Raw genomic sequence first — 20,736 nt, 5'->3', positions numbered from 1 at the left:
TATCTAGCAATTTAGCAAAATAGCTCCCAATAATATAAAGAAGTATACTGCTGAGATTCCATCAAAATATTTAATGCATCATACCCTATTCTCTCCTTTCTCTTCTTTGTAAGTTATTTCTAACAGTAAGACACAGGTGATGCCTTTGAATATGCTGATCATCTGTCAAACAGCAAGGTTGTATGTCAGCATTGTTTACCTATTTGAAAAATACATACTACATGCACTATTCAGCACATCCACCACAGCACGATGGGGTTTCACAGCAAGGCTATCCCTGCTCCATGCCAGTCGTCGTCCCTAAAACCCCAAACTGTTTCTTACACATATGGTGAGGTGACTGTATAATCCACGTTCATCTTCAAGCCTAAGCTTGTAGGGAATGCTGTCATTTAAAAAATTGTTATTAATGTATTGCTTTCTCTAGTCAGAGCTGTGTTGTGCTTGAGCTTATAGATAAGGTTCGTTGCAAATTAGAGAGGAAGTAGATGGCAGTAAAGTATGGTGTCAGACAAATGTCCCTATTTCAGTTGTCTTTTTGCTAACTAGTCTGAAATATGGCATAGCTAAAAGGAACGGGAGAGTAACAGAGAAGAGTGACAGAGACAATAGGAAAGGGCTTGAGGGTGAAATTCTGTGGCCTTCCCGTGAAGTCAACCCATGTGGTTGCAAAGTGTGCCCCTGGCCGCTTCTAGAACTACAGATGTTAGCAGTTTCAATGAAAACCCTCCTGGAGCAAATACTGTAAGTTTTAACTAGGAACTCAGTTATCACTTGTACCATTTATACCGCATCTTTAGCATGCATTGATTAGCTGCTGTAAATGTCACTTGGCTTCACAGCTCTTACTGGAGAGACGAAAGGAAGGAGGAATCCTCTCTAGCCTAGGTCAGCGAGCAAAGCCTGCTTCCATCTCTTCCTTTTCCTGACCCTACACCATGCTGTGCAGTGTATGCTTGAAGGCACTGGGTGGTATTGGAGGTGCTATTGAAGGCACTGGTGGTATTGGTACTGGACACTGGGTGTGGTATTTTCCTTTTCACTTTTTGGGATGTTCCTAGCAAAGTGTTTCTGGGGGAATTGCTGATCATATACAAATGCAGTAAGTGCAATTCTTTTTGGATGTAAATTTGCTCATTAATACCTTGGGGATTTAGGTTAGCCATGTCAGGTAAGAAAGAGATGCATATGTATGTTTTCTCCTTACAGAAGTATAATGAGCATGAAAGCTGTTCCCCACATCTCAGAGGGCAGGTAAAGTTTTCTTTTGATGACTAGAAAAAATAACGCATGACTTTGTGGTAGCAAATGCATTACTGCTATATACCTTCTGTGACAATCTTGTCAAAATCTTGACTCGTTTCAGTTGCATTTGCTGTAGTCTTGCTATGTGACTGCACTGATAGCATGTACACTTTAAACACACTATCAGTAGAGCAGTACCTCCTAGTCTGTAAAACTGTGAGCAATCAAAAGCTTCCTTGTACAAAGGCAGGAATCCATCAGCCAGAAAAACGGTAATATTACACGATTATATGAGATGGCATTTACAATGCATGCAATTTCAAAGGTAAGGTAGAAATCTCCTTACAGTTCTATGTGGATTTATCATTGTTATCTAATGCTGCTCGTTTGTTGACTCTGTCTTAACTCTAAAGCTTAATGTTCACCATTGCACTCTCCCAAAAGTTCTAACACACAGCTAAAATGGAGACCATCCCATCTCTGAGCCATTAGGAGAGGTCAGAAACTTAGCTACCCAGCCGGGACAACGTCCACGTCCAGGTGAGCGTGCAGACTAGAACGGACCCCACAGGAATAACTTCTATCGATTGTGCGTCCATTAAGTGCAGTGCCTTTGTTTACATGGACTTTGGCCACATCCTATTATAAAAGCAGCATTTTTCCCCTCTGCTGCTGGAATCTATGAGTAAGCAATGCTCTTTTACTGAGTACCAATGACAGGCCTAACTCTTGAAAAATGAAAGGCAACAGCCTCAGCGTCAAAGAGCTTATGTTTTAAAATAATGCAAACTAAATGTCGGGCTTTCTGTCAAAGTTAAGCACCTGCTGTATGTAATTTCTGTTCAGTAAGCCTAGACCCTAACTGGGTCTCCTTACCTCTGAGGCATTAAATCCTAGACTAGTGCTCAGTAAAACAGACAAAATGCCACTAATTTAAAAGAGCAGCAACTTCCACTTGATTTTGTCTCTCCTGTGCCTTGTTCCAAGAATGGAGATCAATAGCTGACCCTTTGACTTTGCACTTAAATGCAAGATAATTAAATTGTGTTATGCTGAAATGATGAAGTGATGAGTTCTGGGGAGAGGAAGATGTGTCTTAGCTATGTGTCAATTCCAAACCATGTGGAAGTATCAGACTCTTGCAAAGAGGGGAGACTCTGGGGCTTAGTATAGTAGCCCATTAATTACTATATTTCTCTAATTTGTTCTACTCAGATCTATGAACATAAGAATGTAGGATGATTATTAAAACCTCTACAGTGAATAGAAAATAAATGAAAAAAAACACTGCAAATAGATCCTCTAAACACATCTGGGTATTACTGAATGACACAACTACAAGATGGGGGATTTTTTTTTCCTTTTCCATTGGTCAATTATACTTTTTAATAAATATTCTTCAAAAGAATACTGGGGTTGCAAAACCAAAAAATTTAAGTGCTAATCAGCAAACCTGACCTATTTCATTACCCCAGCAAAGGAATTTCAGCCTAGAATTCTTGCCCTGAGCCTAAAACTTGTTGTTTAAGGGGCTTTCTTCATTCCTTATGTACAAAGCTTGTGACAAGCATAGGTCAGAGAAGCATGGCCTCTTAAAACATAACAGAGACTAACATCCATGAAGGTATGTGAGATTTTGTTCCTTTTCTGTCATGTTGATGAGCCAATTCAAACCTTTTAAAAGTGACAAGGGACTAGAGGAGGGCTCTCCAAATGTATGTAATAATAAACACACAGTTTTTATCAAATGAGTCCAGTTAAAACTTGAAAAGGAAAGTAATAACACAGACCGTGATGAGTATGTATGGTGGACTGAGATCTTGTTTAGTCATTTTCAGTCCCCTGTTACTTCTGTTCCAGCATGCTAGCATGTTGATTTGTCGTCTGTTACAAGCTAACGATTTCGGTTGCACCACTCACCCTCTGTTAGAGCAAATAAGGTGATTAATGAAAATGTTATGCAGACAGCAACTGAAGCCAAAAAAGAAAACTCCCTAGACGTGATTCTCCCTCCTCCATGAGGGAAAAGAAGTCTTACCCACAGCTGACACAACTGAATCAAATGCATATACAGGGAACGTGTAGTTAAGGTACCAAAAGAAACACAAGGTTTCCATTACAAAGTGCCGTCTGGATCTTTCCTGTGCTACCTCAAAATTGCTCACTCTTGTTACCCAGCCCACTCTGCAAACTCAAACCAGCTCCAGATCAGACATCTGACTATTAGCAGCTCCATGGGAGCTCTAAAGACCATTACACTCCTTGGCGTCCTGTCTTTCTCCAGCCCACTCTTACAGTGGAAAAAAAGATTACATGCTCACTATAGGATACTTCCCCCTCTTCTTCCCATCTGTGCTACCTCTTCTTGAAACCTAGGATTACGTCCCAATAGAGTGGGGACGTAGCCAACAGGCTCACTGTAAAGCCACTCATTCTCAACGGTGTTGTCTTACAGAGAAATTATACTCACAGACAAATTAACAACTAGATACTCATCGGTCAAACGGCAGGAACCAAAAATGCAACGTAGTGACTTCTAAATGTCGTAACTGCTTCTCTGGAGATTCTCTTGTGAACATACTGCCACAGATAACTAGGCGCCTTTTTGATCAACGTGATGACCCATCTTTCCTCAGCCTTCAGTGTGGGACACGGGTTATTCCTTGCTCTTCTAACAACCCAAGAGTCTTCTCCCTCTACCTGAAACTGCTGTTATTAGTCCTTGTTGGAAAATTCTAGTTAGCTTACTTATGTGGTCTTAATTTTAATTTCTCTGAGTTCTGATCACTGTGGGAGGTAGGAACTTAAAAGTTAGATCAAACCTAAACATTTTATATTGCAAGAATGTCTGAAATCAAACTGTAATATCACAAACCATCCCTGTCTGTACAATGAACACAGAAACGACCTCTGTAGTGGTTTAGACTGCTTTCCATTTAAATCTACCTCACAAATAATTTTTCTGGTGGCTTTCATAAGAAATTTGCATGGTAATGTTCCTGATCTCTGGTATGAGAATTGAAATGTTTTAAGTGGGAGAGCAATTAAATAGGTAATGACAAACTACAGTCATCTGGTGTGAACTGTGGGTGAATTCATGCTGAAATTTTGAAGCTTTGGCTCCATGAGCTTTACCAGCACTTGCGTGAACAACTGCAAAGAAGGAATCACAGGACCCCATAAATCAGTCTTTTCTCTGTTGACATATCAATGATTTTTTTATTATTCTATTCTACTAAAAACAGAAAAGTGCTTGTAAAAGCAAAGCTTATCAAATTAATGAAAGGTTGTCCTGCTATGCAAAATAACAGACTGAAGGATTATTCATCTAAACGGAAACCTGTACTTTATTTATCTGAATTCTGGAAGATGTTGAATGTCATCAGCCTCCAACTGGAGTCCACATACTTTGGCAGGTAAGTTATGACATTTTATGCACACAGCATCTCCCAGGATTTGGGGACGGGATGAGATTTCATTTTGCTAGAAGCCAAGCAAACAGAAGTTAGTAAAGTTGCCTTTGGCTGTAACTGTGAAATGTCTCTTTGTGAACTTTTGAACTGTTTAATCAACAACCTCACAGCAACACAGCATGCATGAAACATGGGACTTCAGCATTTACAAGTACAGCTAAAGCTGTAAAGCTGAGTGAAAAATCTGATACTGAGAGTTTATTGAAACTGTATGAAGGAGACAGAGAGTGGGAATTTCCTTTTATTTTTATTCTCATTCTGGATGGATTGCTGTGCCAGAGAGCAAGGTGGTGCTGAAGTAGCTCATGAGCAGCATCAGCGGATGACCATATGGAGCATCCAGCTCAGGGAACAGGCAGCTCTGGAAAGTAATTTTATGGGCTTATAATCAAACGGTAAGTCTGTTGCTTGACACCGGGCAGCTACCATTCAAGGTATGCATAAACCCATTGCATGTACGTCAAAAAACCTTCTGCCCAGATTGTAAAGCCACGCTTCCTGTTTAAACCAGGATTCAGGTTTTTGTTTTTAATACAGGACTCAGATTCTATGAAAACAGTTGTACTCATATTCTAATGTGCTCACTTTTAAAGCAGGTCAGTTTTTTAGAAAAGACAATATTTGCAGTTCAATATTCAACTTTTGTAAGTCTCATTTATATGTTCTATTCTGACAATACCTTCCCTGTTTATTTTGCATCTCCCCATCTAGCAGTCTCCTTCAACTACAGCTGTATGAAAACAAAAAAAAGAGCATCAGTTACCTGCTCCATTCTAGTTTCAGCTTGTTTTTCAGTCTTTTCTATGCATTAATTCTTTAAAAGTACAAATGTGTGTAAGGACACACAAATCTAGGCCTCATTCTCACATATGCGCAGAAAATAAATAAGAGAACATTTTAAAATTAGATTTAAACCTAATCACTGATTAGGTTGTCTTTAAATTTTGGCTGTCTTAATGTTTTAATCACTGGAGTGAGCCTGTGATTGTAGGGCATGCGTTCATAAGGTTCATAAACAAGGGATGTACAAGTAGTTCTCTGAAAAATCTGGCTCCTATCCAAAGTCTCAAGTTGTTTCTGAAAGCACGCGTTACCACCTTGGCCATATTCTATACGAAATAGAAATAAATGGTTATCAATGAGTTGTTGCAATGAGATTCCCTTAGATAGACTTGCCAAGCAACTTCACCCTAAGCTTGCAAGACTTCAGGGATCAACAAGTCGCACAGAGGGAGGTCCATCATGCGACAGAAGAGAGGCTGTTTTCTTAGACTGCGACAGAAGAGCATCGCTGCTAGAGCATTAACACCCCCAGTATCACACACCCTAGATGCAGCTCAGCTCCTGCCATCTCTCCATGTTTTACGATCATTTTGCAGGACAGCTGGTTGCAGGGTTACTAGGGAGAGCAGCCTCCCCAGTTGTGTCTGACCTGTGGGGTCACGGCGTAGGAGAGAGGCCGTGGTGAGTGCTGGAAATGAATGAATGAAGTATGTGGTTGCGGAGGAGTACAAGTCAGGAGCCAGTTATTTGAGTATGACTCTGGATGTGAAACATAACTGGAAAGCTAAGACCTTAAGTAGAACATGGACATATTTCAGGGAGAGCTTTGTCAAGGGCATCTTGGCATATATAACTTTGAAAAACCTCTCTCTACTTTTGAAGTCACTATCTCATCATGTACTCACATACAGGAATCAACTGGATTCCTTTTTTCAAAAGGAAGTACCTCTTTCAATACTTTCCTTTTTTGAAGCAGTATTGCAAGGAACACCTTCACTATTTTGAAATTTACCAAATTATACATATATAAAAGCGTGGTTTCCTTATCAACCGTAACTGTTTTCCCTTGCGTGCTGGGCCCATGTCTTCATTGCCTGCCTTTACAGAACATTCTAGCATTAAAACCAGTTATGCCTCACTACAGAACGTGGTTTATACATATGAATCATGCTAGAAGGGCTGCCCAGCAGCCACCATTTTCTCTGTAAGTACTTTAATAACCTCTTGACATGCAAACCATTTTACTGTGTGAGTGATTCCTTAGCTGAGACTCAGAATTCTACGGGTCATACATATCATGTAAAAATGCAGTTGCTGTAAAGGTAGACAAGTTGTGGTAGAAAGATCCCTATTACTTGCCAAAACATAAATTACTAGTGCCTCAGGCACATTTATTCATGCTCTGCTACACTTCTTCGTTTAAGAGCATGTTCTTTTGGGTGAGGAAAGGAAACCAACTAGCCTTTTGGCTTTTTGAGATTGTGCACCTGTTCCTTGCTATGCAGGAAATTATTTGACGACACTTTGCATGCCCAAAGCAGAGGGGCTAATGAAGTACTCTGCAAAATACAGCATTTTACTGTGGCTAAAGATTTTTCAGGAGAAGCTTCCTGTGATGGGAACATTCTGTGAAACATAATAGGAAATGCACACTATTATAAATTACCGTGAAATTCTAGAAGATATCCCTGCCATGTAAATCTGCAGGCTAGCTCCCGAACCCTATGCAGAGGACATAATTTTTAATTTGAAAAAGATAATAGAAGTTCCCAGCTGTCCTCATTTCCATTTGGACTCTTGGTCAATCTAGTGCTAAATCTGGGAACTACAAAATTATTTGAACCTGACTTCCTGCCCATATTCCTAGCTCCTGCTGAGCACAACTCTGGCAGCCTTGAGGGGTCTCGGGCTGGGATTCAGGAATTGCAGTATGCAGAGCAGCAAGGTTCATAAACTCGAGTAATCAGGAGGTTCTGTTACAACAGACTAGCTGTAAACAAAACCAAAGAAAACAGGAATTGCAACTTCATGAGTCGTGTCGTATCCTGACTTGGCTTCATGGGACTGAGATGATCCGACTATTGCAATTGCAGCTTGACAGTGCCAAACAGGACAGTTTATTATTATTATTATTATTCCTACAAAAGACATGATGCACAAAGTACTTTGACCTTGAATTTCAGCCAATTCTTTGAAACTTGTTTCTACTTTCTTTTGAAAATAGAGTTTTTACAGCTCAAGTTTAGGATTGTTACTCTCTATGAATAATGGCCAAATAAGAGAAAATCTTAGTCTTAGGAAAAATGATACATCATTACAGGTGTTTACCATTTTTTCTGCAGAAGATACATAACCTCAGCACTGTAAAGTCGTATACACAATGCTGTCTGCATGCTCCTAGATGCATATTTGTAAATCACCTTTTCAGTGTAACTCTTTGTTCTATTACTCAAGGCTGTAAATGCTGTTAAGAGAATAAATTCACCACTCTGGGTGAGGCAGCTAGGGCCTTTTCCCATGCCTTAATATATGGGAGGAGGAACCGGACACAAGGAATGTCCACACAGAAAGTAACACAGAAGCTGGAAGGATTAGAGTTGATTATTCGCTACCTGCTCCTTTGTCAGTCGAGTTCTGTACAGGTGGTAAGGAGCGGCAGCTGTGTTGTATAATCAGAAGAGTAAAACACAAGCTTGACAGGAACTTAGGACCGTTTATATATTTTTTAAAAAAAATAGATATTAAAAAATCCAAAGGTGGTCTGATTTCCAAGTGAAAAACAGTTGTGCAGTGGAAATTACTGTTGTTCTTACTGTGTTTGTCCTTGAAACTGAAACGAATGTACTCAAATGAAAAGCGTGCTAGCACAATCTCTTCTTCATAAAGGGGATACGACAGAACTTGCAGGGCACCCATAAGAATGTTACAGCCTCTTTACAACTACTTAGTTGAGAAAACAATTATGTGGTAACTTGGATTTCTTTGCAAATGAGAGTAGAGCTCACATCCTCCAAAGCATTCAAAGAAGAAAAACTATCATCATGTGTATCAATCACATCAGTTCCTTGCCCTTCTGCAAGAAATTCATCTAAACATCTAAGAAAGCAATTTGCACACTAACACCAGAAAAATGTAGCTTATACCAAACGAGTTTGAGTCTCTTGCAAACAACAGTGGTCACATCCAGTTTACAGTGTGTATGTATAATACAGAAATGTAAAGTGTAACTTGGATGTTTCCAAGGGTACACTATACACAAGGCAAGAGCTGGCTCATGGAAAGAAGCTTTAAGCAAACATATGCACAGAAGTTCAGCACATGTGTCGTATGCTTTTCCGAAATAATTAGTCTGTAACTCACCCACAAGTGCTAACCTTAGCAGCACAATGCAAGGTATTGATGATATATCCTCAGAAAGTATAGCTACTTTTCCAAGCATTCGTTATAAAAGCAAAGCACCAGCCTGATAGCATTCTCTCAGATGTTTTTTGTAACCTATTAGATTCTTAATGACAAAAAATAAATTTTAGTAATTTTTGCCTTAGTGACAAAAAATGTGTACATTCAAAAGGGAATCGTCTGTTGCATATAAAAATTGAATTACGTTCCTGTAAACAGTCTATAAGAACATTAGTCAAGATAAGGCCAAAGAAGAGAAGGATCCTTTCACTGAGAAGTTTGGCGTTAGACTGAGAGGGGGGAAGTATTCAAATCATTATTATTATCCTATCAAGCGTAATGTAAGAGCTGAACTATGACTTTTTAATGTTATAGAGCCCTTAAACTTCAAGGAATTAACAGCAACCTATTAAACACTCTCATTTTCAACGATGGAGAAGAGAAAGCAAAGTATCAAGTCAAAGATGTAGGCTTAATATAGTGTACTATTACAGAGATTTGATTTGATAAGGTCAGTGATATTGTTTTCCCCAGAGGCAAAACTGCTCAAAAAAAAAAAAATCACATGCAGAAATGCAGAGAAAACGGGTAAGTTCTACATGGCTTTTCACCAGTAAGCAACATTAGCAAAAAAAGTCTCTAAAAATGAATAGCCCTTCACCATCTACGATCTTGTGGTATAAGTCGGGTGAGAGTTTGTACTTGGAGAGAAAAGATATGTTTGCTTAGTCCACAATGCTTACTAGAAACATTGGTCAATTCTGTATACTGAATCTAGAATGACAAAATGTTCTGTTCTTTTTTATTTAAAAAAAAAAAAAGACCCCTTTGGGGACTGCCTGAAACTTTGCTTAGAAGATTCTGGGGCTGAACATCTGTACTTTGACAAGCAGTGTTTAAAAGCTGTTCCTCATTACAGCTTTGTCTCTACATTATATAATGAGAGCTTCATAATTTATCGCTTTACACAGTATAAGGTATGTGACAATCATACTCCTAAACACATTTCATCTCTACGTTTCCCACTTGTAGAAGTCCGGGATAGGGTCCATGATAAAGCATTTCTACCAGTTGTTGTACGGTATTTGCTTACTTCAGTGAGCACAGCAAAGATGATGTTGTAACCTGCCCAACCATCTCGTCCTCTGAAAGCTACCAATGAGGCTTGTTAATTGAAATAGTTCCCCAGAAGTTAGGCTTCTACATTTAAACTCCAAGCTCCAGCAAATGCTGGCTGATTCGGTCAATGAGATGGTGCCATTAATGATATTGTCCCACAGAGCGGAAAGAGATTTCGACACAACAAAACTCACTCAAGATGGAAGGAAAACATAGAAAAATGGTGAGAGAGTCTTTCAGCCTGGATAATTACCCTGATCTTGTGTGATATCTGAACTCACTTACAGATAAAATGTTAAGAACGCTGTGGAATATAACCATAGTAGAATGAATTGTGACTAGCATTGTGTTCCCACAACATTCAGCTATGCTCTCACTTGTGTATCTGTGCTTCTACAGGTCTTTCATAAGTTGTATCAGGATTACAGAGGAGCTGCGATACATGTTTACAGTTTCCTTTAAGGGTTTTAAACAGATTTTTATGGTGTAAATACCTTGATTTCCTTCAGTTGTTCTCTGGAGTTTGCAGATTATGTGGGATCTATACCACAGATGAAGCTGACTGGGAAGTAATGGGTCTGAATACCACAGATAGATGCCAAACCTCTAAAATACCTTCAGTAGCATCTGTTAAAACTCACTGTTATGAGTTGAGACATTTCTCCTCTTAAAGTTACAGTTTCGGGCCCTCTACAAACTCTGGCAGCTATCATACCTGGCTGTCATTTGAAAACTTATCTTTTCAACAGTATCAGCTCTTCTACAGAGCAGGTAAGAGCCAGAGATAGTGGGGAGAGAGAGAACCCTCCCTCCAGGCAGCACGTCCCACTATTTGAGCAATGCCGACTTAACCTGCCTAGCCACAGCAGCTCTATGCCCCCTTCAAAGCCTCACCAGCGCACAAAAGGAGGGACAGAAACAGAGTTAGGGTTCACTATAAGTGATCTTTAACTGTGTGCAAAAACATTTTTATGTATATTATCAATGCAATGCTTACTATGCGTGCAGGTGGTGGGGAGAGGAAGTGGTTTCTTTCCAAATGAAACACAAAATTCTGTGCTTAAAAAAAAAAAAAATGTTTCCCTATTGGGGACAATGGCAAATTTTTTTTTAAGACAAGGGGTACATGATTAGCTAGAGGTAACCTTACCTCTTGTATCATATAGCTTGAAGTAAACCTGATTCTATTAAATCCACACTATAGCATCTATTAAACCCATGGTATAGAAGTACTTTGTCCCATGACCAAATTCTACATCTTTTCAGCTGTTTATTGAAAAAAATGAGCTTTTTAATCCATTTCTTATAGGTGAATTTATTCTAATACTACTATGCAGGGGCATCTATAAATTCCAAAGCATTTGCTTTTCTGTTTGCTCATAATTTTGCTCATATGTTTCTATTTAAACATGTTGACAATCTGAGAAAGACTATTTCTAAAACATCAGTGAGAAGAATTCAGTTGTTTCCAAGAATGATGAAAGTTGGGGGAAATGGAAGGTGCAAATACTGTACATCTCTGCACAAAGACGAAAAAATGTATCAATGAGAATCCTGGCAGAGATGTATTCCTTTGGGGTATCTAAGAAATTCAGTTTTGTTTTGGCTGTGTTCTGAGAATTTTAAAAAAATACTTTGCAAATACACCCTGGATTTATTATACAATAAGACTAGACTTCTGCCAACATTCTATTGGTACTGCTTGTATGGACATACATACACCAAATGGAAACTTCCATTGACTTAAGGGAGGTTTTCAGTGCTCTATTAGAGTTTCACATGCATAAGAAAGCTGCATACAATTCATGTTGGTCTTGGAAAATGTATCAATCACCAGAACAATCAAAAATTGCCAAGGCAATCCTGTATTAATGCTACTCTGCAGTCCTTCTGCTGGCATTTAAAAGAAATTGCAAATGTAAATTCAGTAAGTCCCTACAATATATAACAAGAAATAGTCTGTTGCCAGTGTGATTTTAGCAGCATCACTTTGTTATAGCAGGATCCTAAACTACCACATTAAGAATGCTGGAAAAACCCATATGCACTGTGACGTTTTGCAAGAATCTGTAAAACCTCGGTCTGGTATATAAATTTGTACCACTGTAATTTCTTTATTTACTCCCAAATTGCAAAACAAATATTTCTCTGATCTATTAACAAGAAGCTCAACATTACAGCAAAATTTTGCAGGAAACATCAGAAGACGGACTGGGCTGTCATGTTCTAACTCTTCTCAGCTGGCTCCACTGTAAGTTCCTCTAGTGGAAATACTGACAGCTGTTTAGTTAAAAGCTCAATACATCCTTTTTGGCTAGTCTACCTCAGCGGGTCTAACTCTGGAACTAAGCAGTTAGCATTTCTGCCTCTCTCCTTGACCAGTTTTAAAAGCTACTGTTGAAGGCAGTAAAGGCTACATAACCAGCATACCCATTCTGCCTGTGCATTTGCTGTCTGGGGGTACTCTAGCCAGCTGCAGGAGCAAAGCAGATGGAAAGCTGCAAAGCACGTAGCAGCAACACAGTGCCCTCTCATGTGAATTCTTCAGGTGCCTTTTTATTCCAAAAACTCATATAACTTGTAACCGAGTAATAGAGAGCAGTCTGATAGAAATGTAGCATGCAATAAATCTAAGATAGCTTATTGATCTGCGATGTTGACATTGACTGCAATGTCAACAGCTACCCAGTCACAAATATTTTGCCTGTAATTCCTGAGAGCCATGCAGAAGTGCTGTAACTGATTACAGAAAACCTTTTCCTTGTAGTGGAGGTCATTTCAGGATATGCTTGCTTTAATACCATTTGACTTGTGCCAAGTTCCTGGTTAGTAAATGCTTTTTATGTTAGGGCTGCAAAAAAGCTTCTGAGATAATTTTTCTACCAGTAACTACAACAGTGGCACTCTGAACTTCTAAAAACTTTTAAGTGGAAGCCCTGTAAGATCTGCTGAATCTGCAAGACCTCAAAAATACAGGATATGTGTGTCTGACTTCAGTGCCTGCACTTAAATAACCCACATTGTCCAGCTATTGTTAAACTGAACACAGCAAGATAGTGATCTCACTGCCCATGCGAATCTACCTCATAAAAGCCAAGTGGGTAACAAAGGAAAAAAAGTGTACCTATAGAAATTCTACAGAAAGGACCCTTCAAAGGTTGTCCTGCATTTGAACAGCAGAGTATTTTTTCCATCAGCACTGACTTCCAAACAGCTGATCAAGATTGGAAGGGGGCAGGGGGGAAGCTGGAACATGCTTAACTTATAAAACAGAACTAGAAACCACATGTCCAATATAAACAAGTTCCAGGTTTCTGCTCTTGGATGTGCCGTGTTCAGCCAGACAATAACACAATGCAACAGTTGTATTTTAAATGGTTAAAGGTGCCTTCTTCTCAGATGAAAACCAATTGCAAGTTTATTTCATAAAGAACGCCAGTTTAGCAAAAAGGTTTGCTTATGCACAACTCATGTCACATACAAACACTTTCCAGTGTCCGGCAGGGAAGTTATGTGCTACTGCAGAAAAATCTACAGATCAGTCAGAACACTTTTTCCATAAGGCTGTGATTAATTTCTAATACAAACACAGCTATCGATTGCAATCACCCATTCATTAAAAAGACTGTTTGATGGCTTACTCCAGACTATCCATAAGACTTGGGTCTTGCTACTGAGAAGGAAAGTGCTGCTACTGGTGCCTGGGATGAGGAAAACAGCTGGAAGGCGAGATATCCTTACCACTTCCAATATTAATAGGTCTCATGACACTGGACCCAAGTACTACCTCCATGCTAAAAGGAAGATAGTTTGTGGAAAGAGAACTCTGTGAAGTTTCTGATTTTCCACTAGATACCCAACATTTTCACCCTGTAGAAAAGGCAGTCCCTCAGCACTGTATTCTGTGAATGATGTTGACTGGAACAGCCATACTGCAGTTGGGATATTTTTTTTAATTACCCTCTGCGCAACTACGGTAAGATCACAGGTTGGCAACTCACTGCCCGGGCTAGACTGGTGTCAGTAACTGTCTTGGCCTCAGCAAAATGTGATTTCTAAAGAATTGTGGAAGCCACAAATTGATTCATTTCCTTTCTGCACACTTCTTTCCCCTGGTTTATTGAGCATGTTTCAGTGCAACACAACACAACACACGTCCCGTCAGATTCAAAGCAACACTCATTTGTCTTTTAAACAGATTGTCATTTTACTCTTCCCTCCTTGCTCAGCAAAAGCGGGGAAAAATTATGGAGAGAATATTTAGCTATGCTGAATAAACCTGTTTCAAAGGTAATGGTAACGAGGAAAAAAGAAGACAGTATTTTTTGTAGAGACCCTCTCTCCATCACAGTTATGACAATGGTAATTACAAATTTGCTTTAAAGGTGCTTTAACAACAATACCTAAACTTGTTAATTGTTCTCAGAAGACTTTATTTCTGTGACTTCTGCATGATTAATATCTCTGTAAAGTCTGGGGAGGAAAAGGAAGGGAATTTTCACAGAAAAGCCTGTATAACAATCAGGAGATTCAGTTCTCTTGAGTAGCTAATACTACTCAAGTGTGTGGTAAACACCATTTTCAGCCAATTGGATTCTCCATGCAACCAATTTAACCCTAACTCTTTTGCAGCTGAACTAACTGAATCATATTATTCAATCTTGAACCAGTCACATAAAAGGAGTGAGTAGGAACACTTCCATCTTGCTTCCTGACTTCAGTCGCTTTTGAAAAATGTAAGTTTTAAAACTTGTCTTAGTCTTTTAAGAAATGTATGTCCTGTGCTAATTTCAAAGATTTTAACATTAAGAGACTTGTAGCATATATACAGCTTATTTGTTATCTTAAATGAACACTAACTGTTTGATCCAGGCATAGGATTGATACTTTTAACTAATAACTTTATTCTTTGGAATTGCATGTTAGGGTGAGGGCTTAGGCAGAGCTGTAAATGAAGTTGGTTTATGTTTACAATGGACTTTTTTTTTCTTTTTAATGTGTTGAAACTTTCTTAGAGGAAGTAAGAAATGAGCTGCAGAGCTCTTTCAGAGCAAACAAAAACAATGCCTTGCAGTTTTGTGTCGCTTTTAAAAGCGCAGGCTTATTAAAAGACACTTAAGACTATCGGTTTTCAGAAAAAAGCTGGAGCAGGCTGCAGAACTGTTCAACACTGAGGAAGAATTCTTGTGGCTCAGGCTGGAAAGACAACTGTTTTATGAGGCTGGCATTTGAAGTTGTCCCAAAGCTACTATTTGAGCCTGTCTTAGAAAAAAAACCTTAGAGAGAAGATTTTGATCCACCCAGCAAAGACAGGAGGTGGAAGGCAGTAGAAGAGCACTATGGGATCAACAGCCTAGAGGCACCCTAGAGCTTTTTGATAATCTGGGTGATTATTGAATGATAGTGTGTTAGGCATGCAGAGCCAGCTAGCTGTTTCTAACTTTTAACACAAGAAGTAAAAAACAGGAGACCCAACCACTAAAACTGAAATTGCTGAGCAACACGCAGAGGGCTGAATTCACTCAGTTTGTACTCTCGCCTGTGGGAAATCAGCACTGGGGAAAGGCCTTTCCAATTTCCTCTGGCATCCCATTCAGAGGGAGTGCCGCTTCCCATTCAGTCCTGGCATCCAGAGCAGCCCAAGTGGCGGCTCAGAGGATGGACTGCACCAGTGGTGCCCACCCATTTCATGCTGCTCTACGTAAGAGCAATCTGCAGCCTTGCTTTCCTCTGCTCTCTTAAGTGGCACAGGAGGCATTAGGTTAAGTTTCTCCCCTTGAAACCTTCTCCTGCAAAGGCTTGGGTCTTCACAAACAATGCCCACTTGCCACACACATGCATGTATACTTCTCCTAGAGTCACTGCGTGCCTACAGGCAAGCTAAAGGAAACCTGAGTCAAGTCTAGTCCTCGTTTTTTAGCTAACCAGCTAAGCTTCTGGTAATTGCCAGGTGCTAAAATGGAAGAGAAACTTTATTTAGCTGGTATGTGAACTTGCTTCTCCTTACATTGGTTAATCAGTTTCTTTGCATGCACACAGGTAGCATCTTGATTCAGATGAATTCCAAAGTTATGCTTTATTGCTGCATTTTGAATAATGTAGTTGTAGCAAATCAGATATACTAGAACTGAAAGTGAAAACCAACTTCCTGTTTAAAACATATTATCTGTACTCTATATAAAGGCCTCTTTGCCAACCTTAACACAGGCTGAGTACTACTCCAGTTTGTCCAGCCTAATTGTTATGCTGTTGTCACACTTGTCACAGTAAGGTCTGATTGTTTTATTTCTCAGATTGCTTTCAAATACATTATGTATTTCTCCATCTTCATGTACACCAGTTACAGATTTTCTGGAAATCCTTTGTGTTTATGAATTTTCTCAGGAGTGAAGAGGATTTTTAAAACTGGCGTGTCAGTGAAATTTTTGTATCAATGGGATCAATATAGCTTGGGACAAACAGGGTGCTGCATCTGTGGATCACAACGCAGCTTCTGAGGTCCACGGGAACCTCAGTGGAAAAGAATTTGGACTTGACATCTACCCACTGACTAAATATAACCTTCTGGTAAACATTAAAACTTCAAGGGCTTTGTGGCTGGTGATCATGTTGAACTCCAGGACATCCAGTGGAGAGTAGGGTGGAAAACATAAACATGAAAAGAAAAGTAGGGGGAGGGGAAGGGTTTGAAAGCTTGTGGAGGGAATGGCAAAGATTGTGGTGACTAATGTTTTCTGCCTGGTTCAAGGGTTTGACTAATAAAGATGAAGCATTCATAAGGCTGAGATAGCTTAACTGCTAGTGTACTAACACAAGAAAACATGGAGTGCTCTAGCACATTATATTCTGATAGAGAACATCATTCTAAAACGCTGTACTCGGAGAAAGGGCCTATGGACAAAAGGCAGATGCTGCTTCCTTGGCTGTTACATCTTGTTTCTTCTGCTTTAAATAGGATAATTAGCATCTCTGCACTATGTTTTTTGCTTTAGACATTTGAGCCCCGAAATCTACCTGTAACTATCAGAAGGATTTCATGTGGGGCACCAAACAGCTCGAAAATAATACCAGCTTTCAGTCCTTACCAATGCACGCTGGATTTGAAGCAATAGTACTTCAGAGGCTCTGTATCTTTTTGCCATGCCATAAGCTCAACAATCTATTCTATCCTACCTCCAAGCATGAAAAACAAAGCCTTTAGTTTCTGAGTGCAGTAGCAGGTCACAAACTGCATTATTCAAATATCTCTAGAACTATCTTCAGTATCTTCTAGCCTGCAGTACTGTTCTTAGCCTTCAGTTCACCCCTGAATACCTGCTCATCTAGTCATACAGCACGTGGAAGAAGTTCCACTCTATAGCAGATTTTTTTTGACTGTTTCTTAGTAAACAGGTTTGGGAGTTGCAAAGTGCTTTAAATAGGTACCCCCGTACGTGTACTGGCAGTACGTTCACCACTGCCTGGTGAGGTGGATAGCTATCACCTTATCCATTTGACAGATGGGCAGACTGATGTGTACGTGTTAACTTGGCTAGTTCAGGACCACTGGAAAGCAGAGGAGACCCAAAATCCTTGTTCTAAATCAATAAACCCTGTTATGTGTTTTGTAAAAACAAACAAACATTTGCCAGTCTTGGAAGTCACAGCTTGTTCTATTAGCTTAACTCCTAGTATCATGTAAACTATTTTCAAGCCTGTCACAATTTCTTTAAAAGAAAGAAAAAAAAAAAAATCCAAGCACCTTAGAAAACCTTCTGCAAGAGGAGTAAGAGGCATTTTAAGCTTGTTTAAAACTCAATCCAAACAGAGACAGACCTGTTGCCAGTGAGGAGGGAAACTTGGCAGCTTTGTTTAAGGCTTCCCACACAGACACTGGAGACGCAAGAAAACAAAGAAGCTGTAGTCCCCGAGGGTCCTGCCACTCCCAGGGCACAACCAGTCCCTTCCCCGCTTTTCCTCTAGCTCTCACAGACACGCACACGCTCTCTTCTCTCAGCGCCACTAGCTACAGCAATAACCAATTAAGCCCTACAGAACTGGAAAAAATACAGGAAATGAAGAGTTAAAAAAAAAAAAAGCAAAGGGAAAAGAAAAAAAGCAGAGAACTTGGAGGCAAGCCAGTGTCCCTGAATGACTCCGCTCAGCCCGCAGAACGGAGCGACACTCCCCACTGGCCCAGCCCTCTCTTCAGCAGGGACAGGAGTTCCCCTTCTTGGTCTCTAGTTGGTTTGGGAGCCCAGAAGTGTTGCTAAATTTATCTTTTGCTTTTAGGACAATGGCAAATGCCAGAAATAAGAAAGCAAAAGAACTGAAAATTAATGGAGGCGATTCCCTGCAAGCCAAATGGAAGCACCTTTTCTGCGTAACTCCCAAGGAGGCAAAAAGCAGTTACACAGTGCAAAGCAGGGCAGGCTGCCTGGGGTGCCAGGAACACGCTGTTCCCTCGGCTGTGCGGCGGCACAGGGAATTGTCCATCCGTGTGCTCAAACTTGATGGGGCTTTCTTCTCTCCTATGGAGAGCAAACCATACCCTCAATTTAGAAGGGCTCTTGCTTTATCTCAGGAAGGCAGCAGGAAAAGCTGAAGGCACACTGGAGAGGTATGGCCTGTGTGGGTGAGGCTGCCACCTCTGAGCTAAAAAAGTTCAATAGTCACTAAGTCATGTTTAGTTCTGAGGATCTTTTTCTTAACGCTCTTTATAAGTGAACTGACTGGAGATCTTAGTAAACTGATTTGTTGCCTGAAATTACTCAGTGGAACAGCTTGCACAAGCCTCCTCCAGTCAATGTGTGCCCTGACATATGTGCTATGATCATTGCCTTCAGCAGAGATCAGTCTCCTCAATTTTTTGTGCTCCCTGTCTGACTCGAAGCCATCCTGTTCCCCAGCAGCAGGCAGAGGCACGAGGTCTGGCAAGTCATGGGGCCTGTTTCAAGATGGCCCTCCTAGTACTTTCAGTGCATAACTTTCACAGTGCTTGCAAGACTTCCACTTTTTCTATGTGGGTGTCTCATAAATTACAATAGCAACAAAGTGGTCAGATAAGTCTTCACCAAGAATTAATACTGAACGCTGATCAGAACAAGTTAGTGCTTGCATTCAAATGGTTTTTTTTGTTTTGAAATTGGTTTTACCCAGCTACCAAAAGCTTTTTTAAGACGAACAGTGTCCCACTCTATGCTTATGATAAATGTCTCCTTGTGACTCATGTTCAGCCTCTCAACTGTCTTCCTGCCTACTCTAGCTTTCACACAAGTGTCTGCTAAAGAAAGAAACAGACACACAGTCATTTAGGTGCCTCTAGAACATTTAATTTTAAAACATCCAGAGTACTGATGCTTGCATGGGAAGCAGTAAGCCGGTATAAAGGTAGTGACAGCAGCATGGGGTAGGAAAACGTAGATGGGGGAGGGTAAGAAGCATTGGAAAGGGAAGTAGAAGACACACCGAACAAGGCTAGCAGCTAAAAATTACAACTTGGTATAATCCACACAGATGACCCGCACGCCATTCCCCGTGACATTAAGTAATGAAAAAGGGCAATATTAGCTTTGAATCTATGCCCAGTAAGGGTTTATTCCCAGAGGGTTGGGGTTTTTTGTTGTTGTTTGGTTTTCCCGAGCTTGAGTTATAAGAGGTGAAACCATAATGGTGGCCAAATACAAGTTTGGTTTTGTTTTTTCAACATTCATTTTAATTACCAAGCTGTAACAAACAAATCTCTGGCTGGATTGTAACTAACCTGTGTGGGTCCTTAGATGAGCTTTAAGATGGGAAGATTTGCCATAAACTTTTTCGCACCCCATATAGTGGCATTTGTGCTTTTTCTGGGGTGATCCAGGGTCAGTCCAGCTTCTCGTGCGTTTGTTCTTTTGTCTGGGGCTTGGCTCAGTTACTGCAGCCAGGCTAGTAGGTGTGGCTGCTCTTCCTCCTCCACGCTTACCAGCCGAAGGCACACTTTCTTCCCCAAACTCCTCAGGAGCAATAGAAATGCGTATCTGTTCTGTGACACCAAAGGTCTCTGTTTTTTCCATCCTTAGAGCAGGTGAGTTTGGGACGTGCTGGTTCAGATCTGCTAAAATGCTAGCTACCACAAGTAATGATGATCCATTGTCTTTCCCGGTTTCTCTGGCTTCCCGCTTATCTTCTCCGTTTGATGCGAGAGGTATAGCTGCATCGGGTTGGGGATCAGGCTCCCCTTTGGGGCTATGGATAATAGCACGACTGGACATAGAAACAAGGCACTCTGCTGCAAAATGATCCACATATGCTGCTGTTGCCATTTTTCGCAAGTTTCAAAAGAAATCCAAACAGAAAGGGGTGGGAAAAAAAACCCAACAAAACACAACACTGCTCTTTCCCTTTTTAAAAAGATTATGCGAGCAGACTTTTCCCTCTCATTTCTTAGGATCTCTCTGTAGAAGTAAAGGTCGATTTACCAGCCATCCAAACCACGCTCTGTTCGTGACGATCACACCCAGCTTGTCCCTAAACCAGAAACGCGCTGGAAGTCCGCTGGAAGAGAAGGCAGCGCAGGCAGATCCTGGCACTGGCAGCTTGTTGCTCCGGGCCCGAGTTACGGCTGTCTTTCGGCGGCGGAAGGGAGAGGCGGTGTCCGCGGCCCGTCCATGGCGGGGTGACAGCGGAGTCGCCTCTCCCCGTTACCGCTCCCCGGGGCCGCCGGACCCGCCGGGGGCGGGGCCTGGGGGAACATCTG

The 20,736-nt window shown here is 40.6% G+C and overlaps 1 protein-coding gene across 1 annotated transcript in view; it reads right to left on the bottom strand.

The window, feature by feature from the left end:
* The window catches only part of KLF13 (KLF transcription factor 13), a 34,444-nt gene extending 13,708 nt beyond the window's left edge, over positions 1-20,736 (bottom strand). The window contains exon 1 of the mRNA XM_054214562.1: positions 19,762-20,736. Coding sequence (XP_054070537.1) covers positions 19,762-20,302 — 541 coding nt within the window. The 5' untranslated portion in view covers positions 20,303-20,736. The remainder of the gene's footprint in view (positions 1-19,761) is intronic.

This window comes from Rissa tridactyla, chromosome 9, assembly GCF_028500815.1.
Source record: "Rissa tridactyla isolate bRisTri1 chromosome 9, bRisTri1.patW.cur.20221130, whole genome shotgun sequence".
NCBI lineage: Eukaryota > Metazoa > Chordata > Aves > Charadriiformes > Laridae > Rissa > Rissa tridactyla.
Note: the sequence above shows the minus strand (reverse complement) of the source record. Positions and strands in the feature narration are given on the sequence as shown.